Below are 26,633 nucleotides of genomic sequence, written 5' to 3' on the forward strand. Positions count from 1 at the left end.
TTTTAGGTTTGATCTTTTTGCGTTTGGTATGGGGGTGAAAGGCTAAAGCCACTGGAAAAGTTGCTTGTAGGCCTGCAGTTGAAGTTTCTACTGCAAGCATGTTTTGTTTGGCAGGCAGGGACTCCTCCCCACAATAATCCCATAGCTAGAGAGGTGAGTATTTTTCTCTGTATTATGGATTACATGGGGGGTTACATAGCAGGGTGATTAAGAGTATAGGCTCTGAAGTTTAGTTAGACTAAACTGCTTCAAATGGAGGACATACTCTCCTATTTGTCTCAGGCTCTATTACAGACTATTGTTGAATTAGTTCTCCTGGGGGCATCCAGAATCTTTCACATTCTATCTTTTCCTAAACACTTTAAAAAATGTTCTGTATTCCAGAATAATTATACCTGTCTTTACTTTTGACTTGGGACTGAGTTACTTGTATAAATCAAATGATTCCTTTTTTATTATGTACAGATAATAAAATTAACAATTGTATAGTTCTTTAGAGCTTATGAGGTATTTTTATTTAACTCACTGGATTATCACAATAATCGCATAGCTAGAGAGGTGAGTATTTTTCTCTGTATTATGGATGGGGGGTTATATAGCAGGGTGATTAAGAGTATAGGCTCTGAAGTTAGACAATTTGAGATTGAATTTCTGGTTTCATAATTACTAGCTTAGCCTCAGCTAATAAACCCACTTGTTTCCTCATCTGTAAAATGAGTATATACTACCTATCTTATAGGGTCATTATAAGAAGTAAATAATTCATACAAAGTAATTAAACACTGCCTGGCATATAGTAAGTGCTCAATAAATCTTAACTGCAAAACTGTCATCCTCATTATTAGTAATAGTATACGAAGAAATGGAAACTTGGAAAAATGAAGAAATCTAAGATCACAACAACAACTAGTTGGCAGGAGCGCTGGGGCTTTAACCAAGGTTTGAAGGTGTTTGGTACTGTCTTTTTTTCCCTCCATATTTACTACTGATTTCCTCATGCACCCTGGAGAGACTGTAAAGTGAATCATCTTTTTTTCATTTTTCAGCTTCCTTATCTTCATTTTCTTTTGTTTCCTCACATTTAGAACTCTTGAGTATTGTCTGTCCAGTCATGGGAACTATCTGTCAGAATTCAGCAAGGTGTAGGGATGTTCACATCCCTACAGGATGGACTCTCATCCCTGCAGGTGGACTCTCCTTGACACAGAGCTATTAGGAGATTCTGGGGTCCCCCCAAATTCTGTCCAGAAATAGTCTGGAAAAATCAACATCCTGTTTAAAGTAAAAGTATCCTATTGTTGCCACATGGAAGACATTTTAAAAAACAATAAATAAGCATATATTTCTCAGTGCATTAGTTCTTTCCTCTTAAAGGGGAGAATACTTAACTTCTAGTGATCTCATTTGTCATTTCACATCCCTTTGAGGTAGTGAAAAAAGGGGTTATATTATCTTCAAGGGTGTGGGGCCAGGAGAGGAGTAACGAAGTCCAGTGTGAAAAGAACATAGGCTATGGAGTCAGGCAGATGAGATTCAATTGGCTCTTCCATTTTCTGTTATGAATTCAAGTACCATTTTCCTCATCTGTGTAAGGAGGATAAGCAGAGGAGATACTGCTCATAAAAGAGACCATGCTAGGTACTTTTTTTTTTTTAAGATTTTATTTATTTATTCATGAGAGACACAGAGAGAGAAAGGTAGAGACATAGGCAGAGGGAGAAGTAGGCTCCAGGCAGGGAGCCCGATGTGGGACTCGATCCTGAGACTGTGGATCACGCCCTGAGCCAGGGGCAGGTGCTCAACCGCTGAGCCACCCAGGCGTCCCTAGGTACTTAATGTGTAAATGTGACTGTTACTGATATTGGGGACGTGAATTTTCACATTGGCTGAGGGTGACAGAGAGACTCAGGTGTCATCATTCTTAACTCGGTGCTGTGTGGACTTCTTCATATTGTTTCTCTACATTTTAAAATCTAGCTGTTTTGATCTTTTATTTGGTGCTTTATTTTTAAATATACCTATTATGGGCAGGTCACTGGCTCTGTGTATTTAGCAAGGCCGTGCACAATGCCCAATACGTCAAAGTCCCAAGTTTACCTCATGTCCCAAGTTAATGTTAGTGAATCCACATGACCAACAATGAGTATGATACAGAATCTCTCAGATGGTATTGGGGCAGCTATTCTCAGAAAGTGAAAGCAGCAGGTATTTATTATTTACAATGTTGCTCAGCATTGTGTGAGGTAGGGGACACAAAAGAGACACCAGACTTTTTCTGTCTTTTAAAAGACTAACAATTTTCCAGGGAAAACATGTGACAGAAACCTGACACAATTAAGTACAGTAATAAACACCATGTGATTCAGTCGCATTAGGTAAGTGGGCTCTTGTAGGCTGGTGAGTAAGAAGACAAGTAAACTCACACTTAAAGCATGGTTTGATAAATACAAATAGAATAATATGCAAGGATGCAGAGGAGGTGCCATGTAGTGTGGGTTCCAAGGAGAGGCCATGCTTCAGTTGATCCTGATGAGGGGGGGGTGCTGGAGAGAGAAGTATTGAGTGAGGAGGACTGAAAACCACATTTTGAAAGGCACTGAGAGATGAGAAAGTCTAAAGAATAGCATTTGTTCAGCATTCTTGATGGTCCGAACTTAGGTTTTCCAGAGTTATTGGTAGGAGAGCAGACTGGAGAAGTGAGCAAGGGATGTCATTAAAGACATTGTGTTTTTATGGATTAAAGACATTTTGAGAAGTATGAGCATCAGGTTGTTGGCAACCAAGCAGGCCAGAGATGATTATATCAGTGTTTCAGAATGATCACTCTGGGAAGATCTTCTAGTAGAAACAGGTAAGAAATAGTAAGGGCCTGAATCAAGTCTTAGGAGAGAGAAAAAATGAATGAATGAATGGTTGAATAAAAGAGTGAGTAAATGAATGACACTTACTCTAAGTGTTGTAGAAGTTCAGAGAATGGGGATGCCATAGTAGGAACAATATTTGAGGAAGACTGTATGATGGAGGAAGATTTGAGTGGTCAGCCCAGTAACTTGCCCATACTTGGTGATTGGAAGTAATACTAGGTCGCACAAATGTGTGAGATGGTCAAGTAGACAAATTTAATTGGAAAAGAATGGTAGATAATATGATTTCATATGCAAATTAGTTGCACATTTTAGAAAGCTTTGAAATGCCAGATTGAAGAGCTTAAACTTATTTCATTAATCAGTAGAAAGCCACTGAAGATTCTTAAACACATATTTTGACATATTCAGTTTGGATTAGAACTGTGTGTGTTGAGCCTCTTCATCATGGTTGGAGGAAGATGTGTCTAGAGAAATGATGCCAGTTCTGATTCTTATATTTAATTGAAATGCGACAGAGACAACATTAATTTGGACTGGAAGATGAAGTTGAGATTTTTGGTGATACTAGTCTACAGAGGGTTGGAGCAAGTAGAAAGATGGAAGAAACTGCTTGCCCAATCGAGTCTTTTCTGGAGAGTGAACACAGGGCATGCACAGCCAATATCTCATTTCATCCCACTGCAAACATTAATTCATTATGCTATGTTTTCCTAGTGAGTTCAGTGGTAGCTTAGAGTCTTTGTTAACACAATACTTCAGGCAACTTTTGTCAATTGACATTGGAATTCAAGCCTATCTGTCATACCTGGAGTAAGAAATGAATGAGAAAGAAATTATGGCTGTACTCACAGTGCAAATCAATTTTTACTCTTTCAGGTGGAACTTGCAGAAATCTGTGCCAAGAGCGAGCGTTATATTGGCACTGAAGGAGGAGGGATGGACCAGTCCATATCATTTCTTGCAGAAGAAGGAACTGTAGGTGATATTGAGCTATTTGGAAATATCAACGAGGCAAAGTTCATATGGAGAGGAAGGCCTTGAGATCTTGCACATGATTGACTCTGGGCAGCTAATTCTATTAGGTTCTATTCTAAATGGTATTGCTCAACTACTTTGTAATTCAGGGCTGCTACCAGTTCACCTATTCTGTTTCATGTTGATCACATCTCCTTAGGCTTCCAGAATCATACCTCAAATCTGTTTTTCTCTTGTGCCTAGTTTTTCTCCCTTCTATTTCTATTATTAAGACGAGATTTCTCAATGCCCTAGTTATTAAGATTACCTTTCCCGCTCTTCTCCCAAATCACTTCATCTCATGGCATTTTCATAATCTCATGTTGGTTTTAAACCCAAATGTTAACTTCTCTTACCACATACATTCATAATCCCTCTTTTATAATTTACTTTTTGGGATCATTTTTCTCTGTCAACATTTTTGGGGCTTCCGTGGTGGGGAAAAGAATGTTGACAGTAAGCCAGGGGTGAATTCCTTAGCTGGATACCACTTCCCCTTGGCTATAACTCCCTTAGGCAGAGTAGAAGTTTTGGGTGTTGTCCATAAACTGCCTATTTCCAAAATAGAAACAGACATTTCTTTAAAATCTTTTCTTAGTTTTTCATCAGATTCTTACAGGCTTGGCTATTTTCCAAGAATACCTGGATTTCTTCTTATTAAGAATATTTATTGTTGATTCCTCCAAGCTAAAGACATGAACCGTAAGGATATGTGGTTTAATGTTAAGAAAATACTCTGGGTGTTTTGGATGAGACCTGACAGGCAGACATGGTGGCAAGAGTCCTGATGTTAATGTAAGTTAGCTATAGAGTCTGAACAAAGTCCAAATCCTTTGAGCTTGCAAAGCACTTCACAATGTGGCTCCTGCTTTACCTCTCCATTCTACTCTCTCACCAACTCTCAACCCTCAAATTGAGCTCCAGCCAAATTTCAATACGTAAAGCTCAATTAATACTTCATGGTTGTGTTTTTTCTTGTTGGTCTTTTTTTCTTTGCCTCTGAACTTGTGTATGTTCTTCTCTCTTTTTTGATATCCTATTTGGGTCAAGAAATCCTTTGTCTGCCCTACTCTTGCTTATCCTTTCAGATAGTGTAGATTTCTCTTTTTTCAAAGGAGCCTGCACTAGGTGATCATGTGCTTCAATGATGTTCTATAAAGCACCCTGCACTTTGCTACCTTTGTAATTTTGTCCATTTGATTGTCTTTCCTGCTAGATTGTAAGTTCTACGAGGGCAGGCACAGTGTCTTGTTCACTGTTGTAGCTCCAATGCCTACTATAATGCCTGGAAGTCAGTAAACAATATTTGAATTGAATGAGTGCATTTTTAGGAAAAATTTTTGCTAAGGTAAATAAATAGATAAATGATTAAACATTTTCTGGATTCTAATACCTTATATCTCACCTGTCATTTTTCTTCCAATAGGCCAAATTGATAGAATTTAGCCCTCTGAGGGCAACTGATGTGAAACTCCCAAGCGGAGCAATATTTGTGATTGCCAACAGTTGTGTGGAAATGAATAAGGCAGCCACTTCTCATTTCAATATCAGGGTGATGGAGTGTCGGCTGGCTGCAAAGGTATGAACTTGGCAAACCAGTGAAACTTGGAGTAGACTTTCTCTTATCCTTTTTCCTCTTATTTTTTTCTCTGCTACTTTGTCTCTTTCCCTGAAGTTTAGGGCATCATTCTGACTATAGCAGTATTCTAAATGAAGGTCTTTGGGAAGAGAGCAATTTGATTCCAAACTCAGGAGATAAATAAACCTATAGGTGTGCCCTGCAACCTTGAGGTATTTGGAAGCTATATGAACTTCACAGTTGAGTCTCCTAGGGCAGCACAGGGCAGAAGAAGATAGTTTATATCTGTGAAACATAGGCCATGGATGAGGTAAGGGTGGAATAAGATAGCTGGAGGTGATATTGATGGGAAGTGACCATAACTGATCTTGTTTCCTCAACAAATGTGATGGTAGCCTCAACACCTGGTCCTCTCAGATGCACCATTTTTGTAGTGGGCCATCACTGGTCACTCTAAAAATATAGGCTTGATATAATGCCCCTGTGCCCAAAAGACTTTTACATGTGCGTAAAGGACACACAAACCAGAAAGGAGTCTTGGCCATTCTCTGTTCTACAGTTTAGAAGACCTTGGCTGGTGAAGCCTTAAATCTACTTAGGAAGTATTCATTGAATACCTATTATATGCCTAGAAGCATGAAGATATACAGAAGGATATAAGACATAAGAATAGAGAGGGTAGAGTGGAGAGTTAAAATTAGAGAGTTGTGAAATAGGAAATGTTAGTTTATGATCAGGTGATATGTAAGTTGGTGCTCCAAAAAGTGACACAGAAATGAAATGTTGTGGAGGATCCAGAAGGGTACATGGTATGACCAGAAAGGTGGAGAAAACAGGCTGGGAGCCGGGGAGTAGGTTCTGGCTTAGGAGCTGCACTATGCTTTCTCCTAGTTGAAATGATGGTTTAGAAATTTAAATCTGATCAGATAATTCCCCTGCTTGCCACCTTTCAAAACTTTTTTATTTCATTGGAATAAAGAAAATAGTCCTTATCACTGCCTGGAGAGCCTTGCAAGATCTGTTGCCTGTGCACCTCATCCTTTTCCTATCTTAGCTTCCCCTATTCCCATTACATTCCATCCATAATGCTTGTTCCTACCCCAGGGACTTTGCACATGCCCAGAATGCTCTTCCCTTAGCTTTCTTTGAAGTCCAAGTCTAAATATCCCCCAGAGAAGACTTCCTTGACTTCCTTACTTCTAGATTAAGGTATATCTCCCTCATATTTCATAGCTCTTGAACTTCTCAGTTATGGAATTTATCACAATTGTTTAATATCTGTTTCCTCCTTTTCATTCAATTTTATCTGAGAGTCAGGGCTACATCCATCTTGCTAACTCTTATATCTCTAATGTCTGGCATAGTGCTTAGGCTGAAATAGGCACAGGATAAACATTTGTTGAATAAATGAATGACTACTCCTCATGTTACCTGCCCTTTCATATTTATTTTGATCAATTTCACAATATTTTACAAGTGTATATTAGACTAATTACTCTGGAGATATGTAGGTGTGGGCTTATCCCTTGGGACTGACTTGCCACTTCATCCTACTCCCACTCCCTGAAGTTGTGAAATTAGGGAGACTAGAGAGCTGATGAGCCAGAAAAATAAAAGTTGTTTTTTTTTCTGGAAAATTTTGGCATTAACATAAAAAATCATTTAAATGTTTAAAATTGGAATCTACTCATTTAGATAATTTCAAAAAATTATTAAAAGAAATGTTTTAATATTAAGCTCTTTTTTTTAATATTAAGCTCTTAACAGTATCTGATCAGTGCATATATGAGAAGCAGTGCAGTAAACTTTTCAGTAGCAAGGCTTCAGTGAACGGTTTTTTCCTTTAGGACAGGAAGAGCTTCCTCTTTCAGGAGATGGAAGAAATTAGTGTCTTATTTGTTTGAGGGCTTATTCGTGCTGACTTTACTTTGAGATTGATGCCACTTAATGGTCAATATGGAATTTATTCTCTGTCTAGTGACAGAATGTGAGAAGTGGGCATAATGTCAGGGCTTTGGCAGTTCCCTTGAATTTCAGTGGAAAAAACCCAAATCCCTAGGAATGTGGCCAGTTTTGCTCAGCACCATTGATTCAGTAGAGCAAACCCTGCCTAGACTCTAATGCGGAATATTCCCACTAGAGGGAATGGAGGGTCCACACCACAGGGTGGGGGACACTCATGTTGGGGAACACGGTCCATGTGTTTAGTGGGACCAGGTTATGGCAGTGCCTTCAGGGCTGCACTAAGGATCAACCAGGCTTGGTTCTGGAAGCAGTGGGTTGCTGCTAATGTTGTTAGAAAAGTATTTGGTGTATTAACCTAGCAGCAGGAATTTTTGCCTTGGTGGTGGAGAAGTGAGGATGGGATAAAAAGGGAAGAATATGAGAAAAACTGTGACTGAGCCTATATACGGGGCTGAGTATAAGGCTCTCTAGGATTGGGTTTCTGTCCTCCTTTGGGCATGAAGCTTTCACCAGCTACTCTCCCAACTCCCTTTAGGCTAAATGTCCTTCTGTGTGCTCTTACCACATCCTGTATTTTTCCATTATAGTAGTTTATCGCAATTGGGTTAAGTTCTTCACAGTGTGATTCTTCTTGAATACCTGCCTCCTCTGGTCGATCGTGAGCTCTCTGTGGTCAGGATCTGCGTGTGCTCTTCATTGTTGGGTGCCGAAGGCCTTGACAGTTGTGAATGATCAGCAAACTCTCATCGAGTGCAGGAATGTGAGAATGGAGGAAAAGTGTTGATTTGATAAGCTGCAGTTTCAAGCTTAAATGGTGGGGTGGAAAGCATGGTGCTGCCACTGGTAGGTTTACAGAAGGTTGGGTGGAAAGTGACTGGAAAATGAGGGGCGGTGACACCTCCCCATTGCGTTTTCACATGGGTGGTTAGGAGTACATCTGAAGGCCATCTCCTTGTATCACGTGTATCTCTGGGCTTGGGGGAATGGCCTTCAGATGTATTTATTTGGAGATAACAGTCAAAGCCAAGAGCTAAGTTCCGTTTGCTGAGGGAAAGAATGTGGCAAGAAAAGACCGGAAGGCCAGGGGTTAAACTTGGAAGGCGAATTCAATTAGGGGAAAAATGAGTCATGGGAAGAAAGGTGCGAGGACCAGAGAGGTGAGAAAGAGACCAGGAAAATCCAGCTCTATCGAAGCAATAAAACAAGGAATTTGAAGAAGGTAGGCACTGAAGAGCACCAGAAGTCACTGACTTATTAAGGGCGAGAGGGCTGAGAGAACTCCAGTGGCTTCAGAAGTGGTTTGGGAGATAAGAAAAGACCATTGGGAGGCCTCATTCAGTGGCTACTGAGGGCCTAGACTGTGGGCCACTGGTTGACAGTGAAAGAGTGGCAGAGATGGAGAGCAGTCTCATTAGGCTTAAGGATTCCCAAGACGGCAGACACGTGTATATGTTTGAAAGCATGGAAAAAAGTATCAGGGGAGTGAGAACTACCTAGAGGAGCAGGGAATGTGGGGAGGGAAGGAAACTTGACCTTCACAGAAGTCCCTCTTCCAGGCCTGGTTAGGTGCTAGGTATTTTTATTGTTCTCTTATTTAATCTTCACAGTAGCCTGTGGAGTAACCATTAAGTTTAAGTAGGCCATTTTATATCCTGGGAGTGGCAGGCCAAGGTAGGCTGTGACCTGTTGTAAGTCAGTGCAGGAGTCCTGGTCTGTCTTCAGCTCTGCTCTTTCCATTGTGTCCCTTGGGAATGAGGCGCACATGTGATCCAGAGTATGATGTTTGGGGATGCCAGGAAGTGCTGAGGTGCGGTGAGAACGGTAGTAGATCCATTCTGCACAGTTGTGCAGGTTTCTTCAGATTTATCCTATAGCCTGGAAACTGACATGGAGCGCAGACAGTGGGGATTACTAACGTCGGGGAAGGTCAACGTGGTAGTTTTCATGACGGTGATGAGTAGAACATATACTCGAAAGTCACCAGCCACTAAGGAATACTGGAGAACAGCTCTTTGTAATTGGAAGGGGGAAAGGAGGACATAAGCAAAAAATAAAAGCAGTCATGATAAAAGCAACTACATATGATCCCATTTATGTGACACTATATGTGTGTAGGTGTGGAGAAAGTTTGCATAAATATATAATGGTATGGTTACCAGAACAATGGTTGATGGTTATCTTTTTGGGGTAATTACAGATGATTTATTTTACTTTGTATTTTTTTTTTTGTACTTTGAACTGGTTTGAGATTTTTGAAATTTTAAAAATAAGCATGCGATTTATATAAACAGAAACAAAAACAACATAGCAGCTTTTGTTGTGTGTACAACAGCTCGTTCGATGAACTGTTGTTTTTAGAGGTAACTCAGAGGAGGGATTAGACATTTTAGACTTTGCTGACCAGGTGAAGAAAAGACTTGGTACTTTTCCCATTGCTTTGGTAACACTGCTAAATGTGATGGGAAAGTCAAAGAGAGGTAGATTCTGACCGGCAGGCTCCTAAATTAGAGTGCATATCTTAGCACTCTCCTAGCACGTCCTCTGCCTGGAGCTCCAGCAACTCTTCCAGACTGAAGAGCAGTCTGGCAGCATCTGAGCTCTGAGTTTGCATCTGAGACAACCTGGAAGTGGTAAGGAGCTAATATACTTGGAAGTAGCCCTCAAAGGATGATGGATAAGAGTTAGTGGGTAAATATCCCAGCTTCTTTGTTACAGAGGGCCCAGAAGACCCAGCCTCACCTGTCCATATCACTGCACCTTGCATTGGCTTTTCCTGTCCCACTCTCCACTCCTCTACCGGCATCTTGGAATCATCCTTCCCCCTAAATCCTTGCCTCAGGGTCTGCTTCTGAGAGACACCAACCTGAGACAGAATCCTAGCACTATTTATCTGCCTCTTTCTGAGACTGTGGACAAAACACTTGTTGCCTGCTTTCTTGCCCACAGAGCATGGAACAGGTTCAGGAACCTCCCAGAGGTGGTATCTGATATGAATACTTAACACTTGCAGTGGTGAAAGAAAGTGGTGAATGTTGACAAAGAACTGCTTTCTCTTATTTCCCCACCCTGTTACAAGTGGAGAACTTAGTGATGAAATGACCCATAGCCCTGACTCATAGCCCTGCTTCATAAATGTGATGTAGGCCAATCACCAAGGCCTCAAGTGGCAAATTCCTTCATGAAGTTCTGTCTTTGAGTGACAGTGATCTTACCCACCCACTTCCCTCATCTGCAAGTCATCCTTCTATGTCCTGAGCCAGATTTCAAAGGGCTTAAGCAGCTTTCCTATTTTGTTCCCACAGTGCAGTGCACTGTTATTCAGCAGTTTATGGCCGTGCAGCTGTCATTGACGGGATGTGGTAGATTTCATCCTTAATTGAAATAACATACCAAATTGGCTATGTGGACCCCTCCACCTGGGCAGGTCCACATAGCCAAGAGCAGATGGGGATATTGCTGGAGTGAATTCGAACTTTTGTGTGTTAGTACATCTCTGTCCGTGGAAGGAAAGCACACAGGGAGGCTGTGTTTGAAAAATAGCCTTGTAGGCAGCAGGCATCCATCCCAGACTTTCTTCTCTCACATCCCTGGCCCAGTTTCCTTGGATCAAGTGCCTGAGGCAGTGCGACTTGTTCAAGTGAGCACAGGGATGGAAACTTGAAGACTGTTGTTGACTAAAAGGTTCATAGGAAGAGCCCAGTCTCATCACTTGGGGGCCATTCTTTGATGTTTTTCCTTTTCCTTCTTCTTTTTTTAGAGGGAACACATCTATCAAAGTATTTGTTTTTAAATCACTAGAATGTTCATTTCTTTTTTAAAATTAATTAATTTTAAAATATTTTATTTATTTATTCTTGAGAGACATAGAGAGAGAGAGAGGCAGAGACATAGGTAGAGGGAGAAGCAGGCTCCTAGAGGGGAGCCCGATGTGGGACTTGAACCCAGGACTCCAGGATCACGCTGAAGGCAGACTCTCAGCCGCTGAGCCACCCAGGCATCCCTAGAATGTTCATTTCTAACACAAGTCTTAATTTGTGCTTAGAAATCCATTTGTAGGACCTGAATAGCAATTTGAACTAGTGTGAGCAGCACTGCATTGGTATGGGCCATAACTTAACTGAGATTCTGGCCTTGAAGAAGCCAGAAAGAGTTAGAGGACCAGGGTTCAATTTCCTGCTCTGTTTATTACTAGCCTTTGAGCAAGTCATTTATTCTTACTTCTTAAATAGAGTAATAATACCCATCTCACAAGGTTTGTGAAGCCTGAAAGAAATAAAAAGTACATTTTAAATCATACAGAAGTATACAGGTATTAATATACTTCTGTTTGCTTCGTTGTTTATTTCAGCAGGATTTGGATCTGTGTTTTAAGAGAGCATCATTCTAGATTATCAACTTCAGCTCTTTTTCTGTATAAAATCAATATATTGTTTTATGTATGTCTTTATAAGGTTTTTCAGATTATTTTTAGAATACATTAGAGTATAGAATTAGAATATATGAATAAATGAATTAAACAAACGGATGAATCTGTGGAGGTAATCAGTCTAGCGCTGCTCGTAAACACTAAGCATGCTGAGCCATCAAAGTCAGAAGAAAGGTTTTAGCTTTAGTCCTTGTTTTAAAAATGGTACCATGTTCTGGGAAATAACTGAACAGAAAAATATAATTCTTTTTTCTTTTTTCTCAGTTCTGCCTTAAAATCATTAACTCCTTTCAATGTATGAGCCAGAGTTTTAAAAAGAGGTTTAATGAATATAAGAACTGCCACTATTAATATTCTTCAGAAGTGAGTGGCCCTAACCAAAGTTCAATGATCTTTTGGTAAACCCTGCTTCCTGTCTAAAAGAAAGAAAATCAAATCATTAGCATAATAGCAGAGTAAATCAGATGCACATTTCCTTGAAGACTAGTTTTCCTTCTTTCATTTGTTTCTTTTTGCTGTTTGCCCTGTGTGCACCTGCCTCACACCAGGGATTGAATTTTATAGTCCTCAGGATGAGAGATATCTTCACTGTTTTGATTGAGGGGATCAGCCAGTGCTTTGGGGAGAATGAGAGAAACATATTCCAGAATGAGGTTCCCATGCGTGGACCTGGTTACAGAGGTTTTGTTTGTACTTAACCACCTCCATCAGACTGAGGGATGCCCCAAGATACAGTTGGGAGCCAAACTCTTTTCTTGAGGGTGGAGAAACATACAGTTCTACCAGTGACCCAATGAAGTGGTTTTTCCTAAGGTCACCAATGAGGTTTTCATTTAAAATCTGGGACTTTACTCCAAATGCCCAGATACTTAAATTCATTAGCCATTTTCAAAGAGGCCTGTGGTAAACAGGAAATGCTCTAATGAAATCAGGGATAGAGTGTCTACCTCAGGACCCAGGTCACATGAGAGTTGAGCAGTTTTCTGTAGACTTTATAGAGAGTGGTGTGTTAGGGATGAACTGAATAGGGATAAAAGAACAAAAATCATTCAAAGCAATAGCCTGAGGGAAAGTGGTGACAGACCAAAAAAAAAAAAAAAAAATCAGTGGGATATTAGGTTTTTTAAGGAAAAATATTTAACTAGCCTGTGAGTGTCACACAAGCATGTTTTAATTCCAAACATCTGAATCCAGTGTACATTTTCAAGCAATGATGGGAAATGTGGAGAGGTTGAATGGAAAAAAAGAGAACAGTTGAATTTGGCTAATTAAAATAGTACATATCAATTTCTGAAATGAAAGCTAACCATTATCTTGGTTTGAACTTGCAGCTCCTGGCTAAGTACAGAGGCTTGCAATGGGATAAAGTATTGCGACTAGAGGAGGTACAGGCCAAACTCGGGGTCAGTCTGGAAGAAATGCTTCAGATCACAGAGGATACCCTTCACCCTGAGCCCTATAGCCCTGAGGAGGTTTGCAGGTGTCTGGGAATTAGCCTGCAGGAGCTTCGAACCCAAATCCTGAGTCCAAACATTCAAGATGGTGAGTCTGCAGAAGAAAGTGAAGAACATGAGTTGTTCTCCTACTCATAGCTGTAAAGACTCCAGTTTCCCAACGAATTTTCCCAATGAATTTTTTTTCCCCAATGAATTTTGAAGCACACTTGAGGGTATTTGGAGAATATGTATGTTTTGGCAAACTTAATTATCTAGATTCTTGGCTTCATTAAATCCATTGATTTGTTCGTGAGCATGCACTTCCTGATCTCTGCTATAAGCCAGATATCCTGGCTAGGCAAAGTTTGATAAAACATGGTTCCTGCCTTCGAGAAGGTCCTATTTCAAGAAATTTCTCTTTTTTTCCCTCTGTGCATCTTTCTGATTATTATACTATGTACACAGAAAGGTCTAGGTTAGAGCAGTGCTTATAACTGCTGAGACACCCCCTGAAACACCAGAAAGTCTTCACTGCTTGGACTGAAACTTATTGCCCACTTTTAATGTGAAAGCCTTTTCTGTTTGCCTGCTGCTTTCAAGCAATTTTGTTTTCACACTGATAATATTGGATCCCTGAGATTGGAAGTGCAGGATGGAGCCCTGGGGTGGCTTCTCTTCTCAGGAGGAAAGGGTGTCTACCGTGGGCAGTCAACAGTGGGGAGCGGGGACATCTAGCTAAGATCCAGTTGTCTCTGGAGGTAGAGTGGGAGCTTGGGTCAGCCTCAGGGTACCATTTCCGTTCAGTGCATTGCCTATGCCACTTAACATGAATGTTAACTTCCTACTCAGTCTGGCCTAATTCTGTGCTGTCTTGTCTCCCTTTTGAGTCCACCCATGCCCAATGGGACAGTGTTGTCTTGGCTGAACCATTCCACTTAGTAATTGCATCTTGGTCTTGCTTCTGGACTTTTAATCCTAAACATCACTGCTCTTTTCTGACTGGAACTTTTCTGTTTTCTGAAATGTGGTTTCTATCTATCTTAAAAGTTCAATATAATTCTCATCTTTTCCATATCCTTCTCAATCCACAGCTTGTTCTCTCTGTATCCATGTTCCTTTTTCTTGGCATCTGCCTATCTTTCCAACCTCTCTCTTTTTTTAGCATTTAAAAAAAATAAGCAAATTTCCCAGAAAACCTTGGAAAACACAAAAAGATAATTTCCTTATCATAGTATTGCTGGTTATGTACAAATTGCTGGTTATGTACATATTGAATGTTTTCCTCCCCCAAAAATAATGATTTCATTGTTTTTTATAAAAACGAGGCGTGCTTAATCTTACCCCTTTATCTAAAATAACTTACCCACTGGCCTGCTTGCAATGCTTCCTATAATTTACTTATGTTTTGTTTGTATTTAGTAAATCTATGTTGAATGAATGAATCCATTTTGTAATTCTGTCATCCTCAAAGGGTTTCTTCCTCTTTTTGCTATTGGAATTAGTAAGTTAAAACAAACAAACAAACAAGAAACTATGAGTGTAAGTCAGTCTGTGGGGCTCTAGAATCTTCTAGATAGATATCACTTGATTTACTTTTGGAATCTAGCAATCTAACTTCAGCCAAATTTCCAGCTGAATTCTCTTGGCACTCAGCTTTAATGTTAGGGATCAAGATCCTATTGTATCTTTGCCTTTTTCCTTCTGAGTTTGTGCTTGATTGGTCTAAGACCTTAAGCAAATGTTTCTTTTAACCCTTTAGAAGATGAGATTCTTACTAAATGTGCTGCTGCACTTAGGTTGTGTGAAAGGGCGAAGAGTTGACATGTGTCCCCAGCAGGACTGTGGAGGATGCCTCTACCCTTTATTCCAGCTGCATACATTTTAACATACTTAGTTTTGACTACAACTAATTTTTCTCATCAGGGTTATCATGTCTTTCTCAAAGTGACATGGAATCCAATGTTCTCTTTCTGCCAAAATTGCTTTCTTTACCTGGACATGAGTGTGAGTTGGGAGATACTGACTGTGAGGTGAGAGTGTAGGGAGAGATGTTTACAATCAAACTGTGGCTGGAAGCCTTTGCTAAGGGTACATTTGCCAGAGGCCCATGTACAATTGTTGTTTTCTCTTTCCAAATTTCTAATAATTAGATTTGGAAATGCTCAGAAGCCATTAAAATTAAACACACAAAGGAAAATCCTCAAATCCTTTAGACATTGTTTAGAATGGCTTTAGACAGTCCTTCACTAGAAACTGGCTAGGAATATTTTAAGTACTATTTGTCAGGCCTTGCCCCCAGGTGGAATAGTCTAAGGGTGCAATGCGTTGTATGGGTTTCTAGAGGCTTGGGGGCCAGGCTGATTTGAGCAGGGGTGTTTCTTAAGGTGTGAACCAAGAGGAAAAGATGAAGCCATGGTCAGAACTAGGAGAGGTGGGCACATATAGCTGGCACATGGGTGGTCTTGCTGCTCAGATGCACTGTGCTGGGCTGGACAAGAATCTCATTGCTTAGATTAGTAACTGCCTGTGCCCAACCATATGCTGACAAACTGCTGGCCAGTTGCTGACTAATTTGTTTGGATCTTGTGATTTCCAAAGTCGTGAGCAATAATCAGGGTTTTGAGCAAGCACAGGGCAGTGACATGGACTGCTTGTTAGAAGACAGATCTAGAATAAATAAAAAGCAACAAAAAAACTTCTTGTTTGCTTTATCGTTTACATATTATTATTCATTCACATCATATAGTTTGAATTTCACTACTCTGAGTCATATGGTTATGCTTTCCTAGGTGAAGAAAATAAGGTCAGAGAGTTACATGATTTGTCAAGATTTACAGATAGTAACTGCTAAAGCTAGATCCCAAACCCTAGTCTTCTGATTTAATCCAATTCTCTTTCTGCTATTCATTTTTTTTCTTAGCATATTAACAAGCTGGCCTTAGCAACCCTGCGCCTAGTCAGTATTGAATTTGATTTTGCTTGGCTCTGATTTTTTTCTTGAAACTAAAGACAGCTGATGAAGATAGGTTATTTGTGGTTAAAGGGTTTCTTTTTGGCTCTTTCCCATTCTTGTCCTCTGATCTTAGAAGCGTTAAATAGTGTGGCATCCAGTAGCTTGCTTTATTTAAGGAGCAAACTCAACTTAGCCAGAACATACATGAGCTGTTGTGTTATAGAGGAGCTATAAGAAGTGCTGTGGAATTTCTCATTTGATAAAGGTGCAGTCCTCCTAGATTATCTCAGTCAGGCTTAAGAAAAGTAGTTTGTTTTTATATGATAGAAAAAAATATAAAGGTACTTTATAAAATAAAAATAGTTGGTCAGTAATTTCATTTTCTAATTAAGTGTTCACAGGTATTAAAGAAATTGATTTAAAAACAGCTTGTAAGATATCAGGCACTAAATTCTATGACCTCAACGCATTTAATTGTTCTTGTAAGAATTTTGGAAGAAAAGTTTTCTATGAAGAGCCTAGAAGAAGCTCCAAACTCCAAAGGAAACTATAGACCTTTCTAGAGTTTACAGATATTGGTTGAGAAGAAATCCTTAAAATCTGATGATGGACTTCTAATAATGCCAAATAAAATGAATCCTTCAGTTTTGTATGTTGTTTTCATTTTACAATATAATAGACTCTTATGAAACAAAGTGTAAAAGGAAAAAAATCAAGTAACTATTTTTGTTATGTGCAAAAGATAGGCTTTAAGTTGTTTTGGAAGTCAAGTGTGGGGAAAATTAGCTTTCACTTAGTCCTTTTTCCTTTCCCTCTCTACCTAGTCTCTCAGTTCCTGTTGACTTCTCAGCTATCTAGCCACAGAGGGCAGGATCATGCCAGGAATAGAGGTTTTTTATCTTCCTAGAAAATAAAACTTTCATCTCTGATCACTTGGGGATAATGCTTCCTTTGTGGGTTTTCCTCTTCTTTCAACTCTGTGCATTATATACCCCTATTTGTTGGCCTACCTTTCCCTTTCCAAATATTTAAGGACCTAAACATGAATGTGAACATGCCTTATTAAGCATGATTTTAAAGACATGGCATCTTAAAACTCTAAAATTATGTAGTATCTGTGTGTTGGAATCATGCCAGTGATACTTGTGTCCTGGCCAGTGCCTATACCATGGATGGGTAGGCTAGAGCTCAGAACCTCCCCCTCCCACAAGGCTAATAATAGTTCTTGAGCCACCCTGGAGCCACAAAAGCAGAATTCTGGAATTTTCATCCCCTTGTGTGAGAGTTTTAAAAGAGCTAAAATGAGACAGATTCTAAAGTTGCATTTTGAGGAGGAGTTGCCCCTGCAGCAGTCTTAAATACATTTGGCCATCTTGAACTGAGATAGGCCCAGAATGAACCTATGAGCTTTACCACCTCTTCATACTCTCTACCTTCAAACCCTTGAGTCCACCAAGTTTCTCGAGTTAATGTGATTTGGGCACGGCTGGCAGGAGAGGACATGGTGTGGTAGAGAGTTAGACCAGTGAGACTAAACATTTACCTGTGTCAGACACTCTGATCCTCTTTGTTGAAGATGAGCATTTTCCTCTGTCTAGGAAGGTCATCCTTGTATATCAAAACCTTAGCTTCAGGAAGACCATACATGGTGTAGGGAAGGAGGAAGGGGGTATCTACCTTCGTGACAACTGCAGCCCCATAGATCCTGGTAACCTATAGCTATGAAAGTAAGCTGGAAACAACTTCTCCAGCTTCATATGAAACTCGCAGACAGTAGATACCGTAATAGCATTTCCCATAAATAAACCCTGAAAGAGTCACAGCAACTACATATGAGCCACAAGGTACCACCTTCCCCTAGGATTTGTATCCTTGCAAAAGGGTCCCTGTTTTGTTTACCTCCATATTCCCACAATGCCTAGCAAATGTTTGCTGCATGAATAGATGAGTTAAATTAATTTTCTTCTATCCATCTGGAGAAGTAATGGGTAGGAGGGCAATTCAAGAAAGCACTCAAAGTCTCAGTAAAGGATGGTAATATTTAGCTTTAAAAAAAATCTGTTCATCCTAAATTAATAGCAAGAATGGTATTAACAACATCTAACATTGACTACTTACTATTTTCTAAGCACTTACACTATTCTGATACCTTTTAAAACATTTGCTATACTTGTCCTCATGTTTAGAGGACCTGCATGAAATAGTCCTTTTCCAGGCTGTAAACACATTCAGACACACACACAGATATTGATGCATTCACAGTTCCTTTACACTGCCTTCTCCGCCCTCCTAATCTATTCATACTATTGAGATATGACAGTCAAACTCCTCAAATTAGGCAGCTCGTGGGGAATAAAGAACTTTTTGGTAAATGCTCTTTTTGTTTGTTTGAAATTTTCTTTAAAAGAGAAAAGCAGGGATCCCTGGGTGGCTCACGCCTGCCTTCAGCCCAGGGCGTGTCCTGGAGTCCTGGGATCGAGTCGGTATCAGGCACCCTGCATGGAGCCTGCTCTCCTTCTGCCTATGTCTCTGCCTCTCTTTTTCTCTGTCTCTCATGAATAAATAAATAAAATATTTTTTTTTTTAAAAAGAGAAAGGCAAATGCATTTTCTGTTACAGTAATAATTAGGCTTGTGTTTACTGACATAACTGCTAATAATGTTGACTATTCCTTTTTCATTCTATAAACAAAGAGTGATACCAATGTTTTGCAGCAATAGAACATTCTGTCTTGTATCTCAATGTTTTTGACAGTAGTCTTTGAATTCACACATGGACTTTTCTTAAAACATTTGAAATCTATGTAAGTGAAATATAGCACAGGCTACATAGATTTAGTTTAGAGGAGCATAAAGAATAAAGACTGGCTTTCAGAAGATTTTGCTGCTAAGAACATCCCATAAGGTTCCAATATTTTGCTGTTTTACAGATGAGGAAACTGAGGCATAGAATGATTAAATAACTTAACCAAGCAGCAGTCTTGGGATTCAAACCCACGCAATGACTCCAGAGCCCTCCCTCTACTTAAGCCCTCCCTCTTAACCACTCATGTGGGACTGTGTTGGACTTTTATCAGAGAAAGGGATTTATTATTTAGATTTGACCACATGCAGTGTGTAAGCTGTTGCAACACTATAAGGCTCTATCTTGACATTCGGTGCTGGAGCCTGAAGTCAATGGGAGAGACAGGCAGTGATGATGGATGTGAAGTGGGGGGAGGGGGTGCAGCAAGGATAAGCAAGAACTCATGAGGATGGACAGGAACGGGAGTCAAACTCTCACCACCTCTAGGCCTGCAACTTTGATGATACTAGTGTCCTGCAGGGGCAGCTAAAAATGTCACTGGCCCAAGAGTCAGAGAAGCTGAAAGAAGGGCCAGGGGATCGGGGCAGGGGGTGGTGCTATGGACGGAGCTGCTGCTCCTTGCCAGTGAAGTGAGCTGGTGGATAAGTGATGAGGTACATGAGTGGCAGTGGCACCTAGTGCCCCTGCTTAGACCATTGAAGCATTAAAAAAATGCCTTTCATCTTTCCTAATATATTTTTTTATTTGCTTGTTTCTTCTGTAACTACCTGGTTTCCTGGCCCTGCCAGCTACCTTCTTCACCCCAGCTGCCTCCTTGGCCTTGGCATTGCTGGTGCCCCTGGGCTGCTTAGCCTGACCACTCGCTACCTTGGTCCCAGCCCTGCCAGCCTTCTTGGCCCTGACCTTGTAGTTCCTAGCTACTTCCTCAGCCCATATGCCTTTTTTACTCCGGTTTTGCTGGCTGTGCCATTCTTGGCTGCCTCAAGGGATGAGAAAGAGAGAAAAGGAAAAAGAATTTCTAAACTTTTAAGTATGTGTTTTTCTTAAGTCTAGGATACGTGACTTGACATTATTCAGTGTTCCTTTTGCTTGAAATTATCATGGATGTATCTCTACCTTCTGATAGGTAAAATCATCAGAGGGTCAACCATGAATTTATTAGACACTCTGTTTTAAGTAGAATGAGGCTTTTGTGGATAGGAGGACAGCTGACGTCTCAGTGTATTCCGTGTTGCCCCTCCACTGGTTGGAATTAGGAAAACACCTTCTATAGCCTTCATCTACCTAAGAGGACAGAATCTTACTGCTCCTTTTTTACTTTTTTGCTTTCATTGTCACAGTTTTAAGTATCCATGTAAGTAAATATTTTCCTTGTATTCAAAGCTGCTTTCCTTATAGTTAAATCTGTTTATTTTGGTCAATGTGATGATCTCCTGCATTGATGTGTTCAATCTGATTATGCGTCAGTAACAAGTTCAAAGTCTCAGTGGCTTGACCCCTGAAAAATATGCCTACTCTGCATATTCAACACAGGGCAGCAGAGGGGTTTGTTCATCTGAGACATACAGGAACCCAGGCTTGTGGAGCAGGGGGTCCCTATCTCAATATATTTGTCCATAATTCCTGTGACCAGAAGAGGGAAATTGCTAATCACCCATTGACTTTTAACATTCACTAGAGAGTGAATGTTAAATTCTCATTTTGTTGGCTCAAGCAAGTCATGTGGATGTGAAGAACTTCAAAGGAGGTGGGCAAGTGTGTAGTCTGTTTTAACATGTGTAAGGAACACTGGCAACATTTTGGAAACAACCCTAATGACAACCACACTTCCCAAGATGTACTATGTAGCTACGAGTCTCATCCTTTCAAATCTAAGTGTATCAAATCTAAGTGATGAGAACCAATTTACTTTCTCATGTAAAATTATGAAGCTGGCATTTCTCTCCAGACATCTGGGACAATGAATATTTTCTTCACCAAATTCCAAGTATTTTCACTTAAATATTAGGCATACTGTGATCTCTTTTTATGTTGCAAATTTCTCTCATGCTGGCATTTTATCCTTCGGGCATGGTCCAGGAAAACATCTCTAGTTTGATATTAGTTGTTCACTTCCTATGCCTTTGTTATTTTTCAAAGCACCCAGCTTCAAGTGGAAAAGGTTACTAATAACTTTTAAATTAGAAAATGTGGGGATCCCTGGGTGGCGCAGCGGTTTGGCGCCTGCCTTTGGCCCAGGGCGCGATCCTGGAAACCTGGGATCAAATCCCACGTCAGGCTCCCGGTGCGTGGAGCCTGCTTCTCCCTCTGCCTATGTCTCTACCCCTCTCTCTCTCTCTCTCTGTATGACTATCATAAATAAATAATAAAAAAAATCTAAAATAAATAAATAAATAAATAAATAAATAAATAAATAAATTAGAAAATGTGTACTTTCTTCCTACCCACATGAGTTTGTGTCGAGTTTCTTTCCACATGAGTCAGGAGAAGTAAGTAGGTATGGATCTAGAGACTTTGAGCAGGTTATTGCCAAATTTTATTTATTTATTTTTTAAAAAGATTTTATTTATTTATTCATGAGAGACAGAGACACAGAGAGAGAGAGAGAGAGAGAGAGATTGAGAGGCAGAGACACAAGCAGGCTCCAGGCAGGAGCCCAACGTGGGACTCGATCCCAGGTCTCCAGGATCACGCCCTGGGCTGAAGGAAGCGCTAAACCGCTGAGCCACACGGGCTGTCCTTATTGACAAATTTTAATAGTAATGGCAACAAAATAATGATCCATTGTATCTGTATACACATTCGCAGTTTTAGCCCCATGAGATCTTGATAGATTGTCATTCATGCTTCAAGTTTCCTGACGAAAACATGACACAACGCCATGTTACATTCAAAGGCAGAGGTATTGCATAGCTTCAAAAATCTTTTTATTTATTTATTTATTTATTTATTTATTTATTTATTTATTTATTTATAATTTAAAGTCAGTTTGCCGACATGTAGTATAACGCCCAGTGCTCATCCCATCAAGTGCCCTCCTTAGTGACTATCACCCAGTTACTCCATCCTCCCCCCACCTCCCCTTATGCGACACTTTGTTTCACTTATAATCCCTTTCACTATTTCTTATATTCCCGTATGAGTGAAACCATATGATGATTGTCCATCTCTGATTGACTTACTTCACTCAGCATAATACCCTCCAGTTCCATCCATGTCGAAGCAATTGGTGGGGATTTGTCGTTTCTAATGGCTGAGTAATATTCCATTGTATACATAGACCACATCTCCTTTATCCATTCATCTTTAGGTGGACACTGAGGCTCCTTCCACAGTTTGACTATTGCAGACATTGCTGCTATAAACATTGGGGTGCAGATGTCCCCTGTTTCACTGCATCTGTATCTTTGGGGTAAATCCCCAGTAGTGCAATTGCTGGGTCATAGGGCAGATCTATTTGTAACTCTATGAGGAACTTCCACACAGTTTTCTGGAGTGGGTGCACCAATTCACATTCTCACCAACAGTGTAAGAGGGTTCCCCTTTCTCCACATCCTCTCCAACATTTGTTGTTTCCTGTCTTGTTAATTTTCCCCATTCTCACTGGTGTGAGGTGGTATCTCATTGTGATTTTGATTTGTATTTCCCAGATGACAAGTGATGTGGAGCATTTTTTCATGTCCTTGTTGGCCATATGTATGTCTTCTTTGGAGAAATGTCAGTTCATGTCTTCTGCCCATTTCATAACTGGATTATTTGTTTCTTGGGTGCTGAGTTTGATAAGTTCTTTATAGCTCTTGGATACTAGCCCTTTATCTGCTATGTCATTTGCAAATATCTTCTCCCATTCTGTAGGTTGTCTTTTAGTTTTGTTGACTCTTTTGCTGTGCAGAAGCTTTTTTTCTTGATGAAGTCCCAATAGTTCATTCTTGCTTTCGTTTCCTTTGCCTTCATAGATGTATCTTGCAAGAAGTTGCTGTGGCCAAGTTCAAAAAGGGTGTTGCCTGTGTTCTCCTCTAGGATTTTGATGGAATCTTGTCTCACATTTAGATCTCTCATCCATTTTGAGTTTATCTTTGTGTATGGTGTAAGAGAGTGGTCTAGTTTCATTCTTCTGCACGTGGCTGTCCAATTTTCATAGCACCACTTATTGACGAGAGACTGTCCTGTTTCTAGTGTATATTCTTTCCTACTTAGTTGAATGTTAGTTGACCACAGAGTTGAGGGTCCATTTCTGGGTTTTCTATTCATTCCATTGATCTATGTGTCTATTATTGTGCCAGTACCACACTGTCTTGATGATCACAGCTTTGTAATACAGCTTGAAATCTGGCAATATGATGCCCCCAGCATTGGTTTTCTTTTTCATTATTCCTTTGGCTATTCAGCGTCTCTTCTGATTCCATACGAATCTTAAGATTATTTGTTCCAACTCTCTGAAGAAAGTCCCTGGTATTTTTTTTTTTTGAAAGTCCCTGGTATTTTGATAGGGATTGCATTTTATGTGTAAATTGCCCTGGGTAGCATAGTCATTTTCAAAATATTAATTCTTCCAATCCATGTGCATGGAATGTTTTTCCATCTCTTTGTGTCTTCTTCAATTTCTTTCAGAACTGTTCTGTAGTTTTTAGGGTATAGGTACTGTACCTCTTTGGTTAGGTTTATTCCTAGGTATCTTATACTTTTGGGTGCAATTGTAAATGAGGTGATTCCTTAATTTCTCTTTCTTCAGTCTCGTTGTTAGTGTATAGAAATGCCACTGATTTCTGTGCATTGATTTTGTATCCTGCCACATTGCTGAATTGCTGTATAAGTTCTAGGAGTCTTGGGTTTTCTATATGTAGTATCATGTCATCTCTGAAGAGGGAGAGTTTGACTTCTTTGCCAATTTGAATGCCTTTTATTTCTTTTTGTTGTCTGATTGCTGAGGCTAGGACTTCTAGTACTGTGTTGAATAACAGTGGTGAGAGTGGACATCCCTGTCATGGTCCTGATCTTAGGGGAAAGGTTCTCAGTTTTTCCCCACTGAGAATGGTATTTGCTGTGGGTTTTTCATAGATGACTTTTAAGATACTGAGGAATGTTCCCTCTATTCTTAGACTCTGAAGAGTTTTGATCAGGAATAGATGCTATATTTTGTCAAATGCTTTCTCTGCATCTATTGAGAGAATCATAAGGTTCTTATTTTTTCTCTTATTGATGTGATCTATCATGTTGATTGTTTTATGAATGTTGAACTACCTTTGCATCCTGGGGATAAATCCCACTTGGTCATGGTGAATAATCCTCTTAATGTACTGTTGGATCTTGTTGACTAGTATCTTGGTGAGAATTTTGCATCCATATTCATCAGGGATATTGGTCTATAATTTTCCTTTTTGGTGGGGGTTTTGGGTTTTGGAATCAAGGTAATGCTGGCCTCATAAAATTTTGGAATATTTCCAAAGTTTGGAAATATTCCTTCCCTTTCTATCCTTTGAAGCAGCTTTAGTAGAATAGGTATTATTTCTTTTTTAAATGTTTCTTAGAATTCCCCTGGGAAGCCATCTGGCCTTGGACTTTTGTGTCTTGGGAGGTTTTTGATGACTGCTTCAATTTCCTTGTTGGTTATTGGCCTGTTCAGGTTTTCTATTTCTTTCTGTTCCAGTTTTGGTAATTTGTGGGTTTCCAGAAATGCATCCATTTCTTCTAAATTGCCTAATTTGTTGGTATATATCTGCTTATAATATGTTTTTAGAATCCCTTGTATTTCCTTGGTATTGGTGGTGATCTCTTTCGTTTGTGATTTTATTAATTTGAATCTTTTTTCTTCTTAATAAGGCTGGCTAGGGGTTTATCTATCTTATTAATACTTTCAAAGGATCAGCTCCTGGTTTTGTTATCTGTTTTACAGTTCTTCTGGTCTCTATTTCACTGAGTTCTGCTCGAATCTTTATTATCTCTCTTATTCTGCTTGGTGTAGGCTTTACTTGCTGTTCTTTTTCCAATTCCTTTAGGTGTGAGGTTAATTTGTGTATTTGAGTTTTTTCCAGTTTTTTGAGGGAGGCCTGTATTGCGATGTATTTCTTTTAGGACTGCTATTGCTATATCCCAAAGATTTTGTGTGGTTGTATTTTCATTTTCATTAGTTTCCATGAATCTTTTTAATTCTTCTCTAATCTCCTGGCTGACCCATTCATCTTTTAGTAGGATGCTCTTTAACCTCCATGTGTTTGAGTTTCTTCCAAATTTGTTCTTGTGATTGAGTTCTAGTTTCAAAGCATTTGTGGTCCGAAAAGATGCAGGGGACAATCCCAATCTTTTGGTATCTGTTGAGACCTGATTTGTGACCCAGTATGTGGTCTATTCTGGAGAAAGTTCCATGTGCACTTGAGAAGAATGTGTATTCAGTTGCAATAGGATCGAATGTTCTGAATATATCTGTGAAATCTATTTGGTCCAGTGTATCATTCAAGGCCCTTTTTTCTTTGGTGATGTTGTACTTAGAAGATTTCTCTTTGCTGAGAGTGCCACGTTGAAGTCTCCTACTATTAGTGTATTTATTATCTGTGTATCTCTTTATTTTGGTTATTAATTGATATGCTTGGCTGCTCCCACGTTAGGAGCATGAATATTCATAATTTTTAGGTCTTCTTGTTGGATAGACCCTTTAAGTATGATATAGTGTCCCTCTTCATCTCTTATTGCAGTCTTTGGTATAAACTCTAATTTATCTGATATGAGGATTGCTCCCCAGATTTCTTTTGAGGACCATTTGAATGCATATGGCTTTTCCATCCCTTCATTTTCAGGCTGGAGGTGTCTTTAGGTCTAAAATGAGCCTCTTATAGACAGCATATAGGTGGGTCTTGCTTTTTTATCCAGTCTGATACCCTGTGTCTTTTGATGGGATCATTTAGCCCATTCACGTTCAGAGTTACTATTGAAAGATATGAATTTAGTGTCATCATATTACCTACACAATCCCTGTTTCTGTGGGTTGTTTCCTTGGGTTCCCTCTATCTTTTACAGAGTCCCCCTTAATATTTCTTGCAGAGCTGGTTTGGTGGTCACATATTCTTTTCGTTTCTGTCCTGGAAGCTCTTTATTTCTCCATCTATTCTGAATGAGAGCCTTGCTGGATAGAGTATTTTTGGCTGCATGTTCTTCTCATTTAGGACCCTGAATATATCCTGCCAGCCCTTTCTGGCCTGCCAGGTCTCTGTGGAGAGGTCTGCTGTTAATCTAATATTTCTCCCCATATAAGTTAAGAATCTCTTCTCTCAAGCTGCTTTAAGATTTTTCTCATTATCTTTGGAATTTGCAAGTTTCACTATTAAATGTCGAGGTGTTGAACGGTTTTTATGGATTGGGGGGGTGGTCTTCTCTATCTCTTGGAACTGAATGCCTGTTTCCTTCCCCAGATTAGGGAAATTCTCAGCTATGGTTTGCTCAAATATACTTTGTGGTTCTCTCTCTCTCTCTCTCTCTCTCTCTCTCTCAGTCTTTTGGAATCCCAATTAGACGTATATTCTTCCTTTTCAAGCTATCATGTTCCCCCTAAGCCTTTCCTCATGGTCTTTTGATTGTTTTTCTCTTTTTCCCCCAC

General features: G+C 39.8%; 1 protein-coding gene across 5 annotated transcripts in view; it reads left to right on the forward strand.

Annotated features, from left to right (window-relative positions):
* Positions 1–26,633, forward strand: part of GALK2 (galactokinase 2) — a 126,663-nt gene that overhangs the window by 74,059 nt on the left and 25,971 nt on the right. For 4 of the 5 annotated variants that reach the window (XR_003235014.2, XR_011997379.1, XM_025998681.2 and 1 more), the window contains exons 6-8: positions 3,744–3,842; positions 5,308–5,460; positions 13,183–13,393. Coding sequence is in view for 3 of the 5 variants with exons in the window: in XM_025998681.2 (XP_025854466.1) it covers positions 3,744–3,842; positions 5,308–5,460; positions 13,183–13,393 (463 nt within the window). In the remaining 2 variants the exon portion in view is untranslated. The remainder of the gene's footprint in view (positions 1–3,743; positions 3,843–5,307; positions 5,461–13,182; positions 13,394–26,633) is intronic. The other variant, XM_025998682.2, reaches the window with a different exon arrangement.

The sequence above is a fragment of the Vulpes vulpes genome, chromosome 15, assembly GCF_048418805.1.
Source record: "Vulpes vulpes isolate BD-2025 chromosome 15, VulVul3, whole genome shotgun sequence".
Taxonomy (NCBI): Eukaryota; Metazoa; Chordata; class Mammalia; order Carnivora; family Canidae; genus Vulpes; species Vulpes vulpes.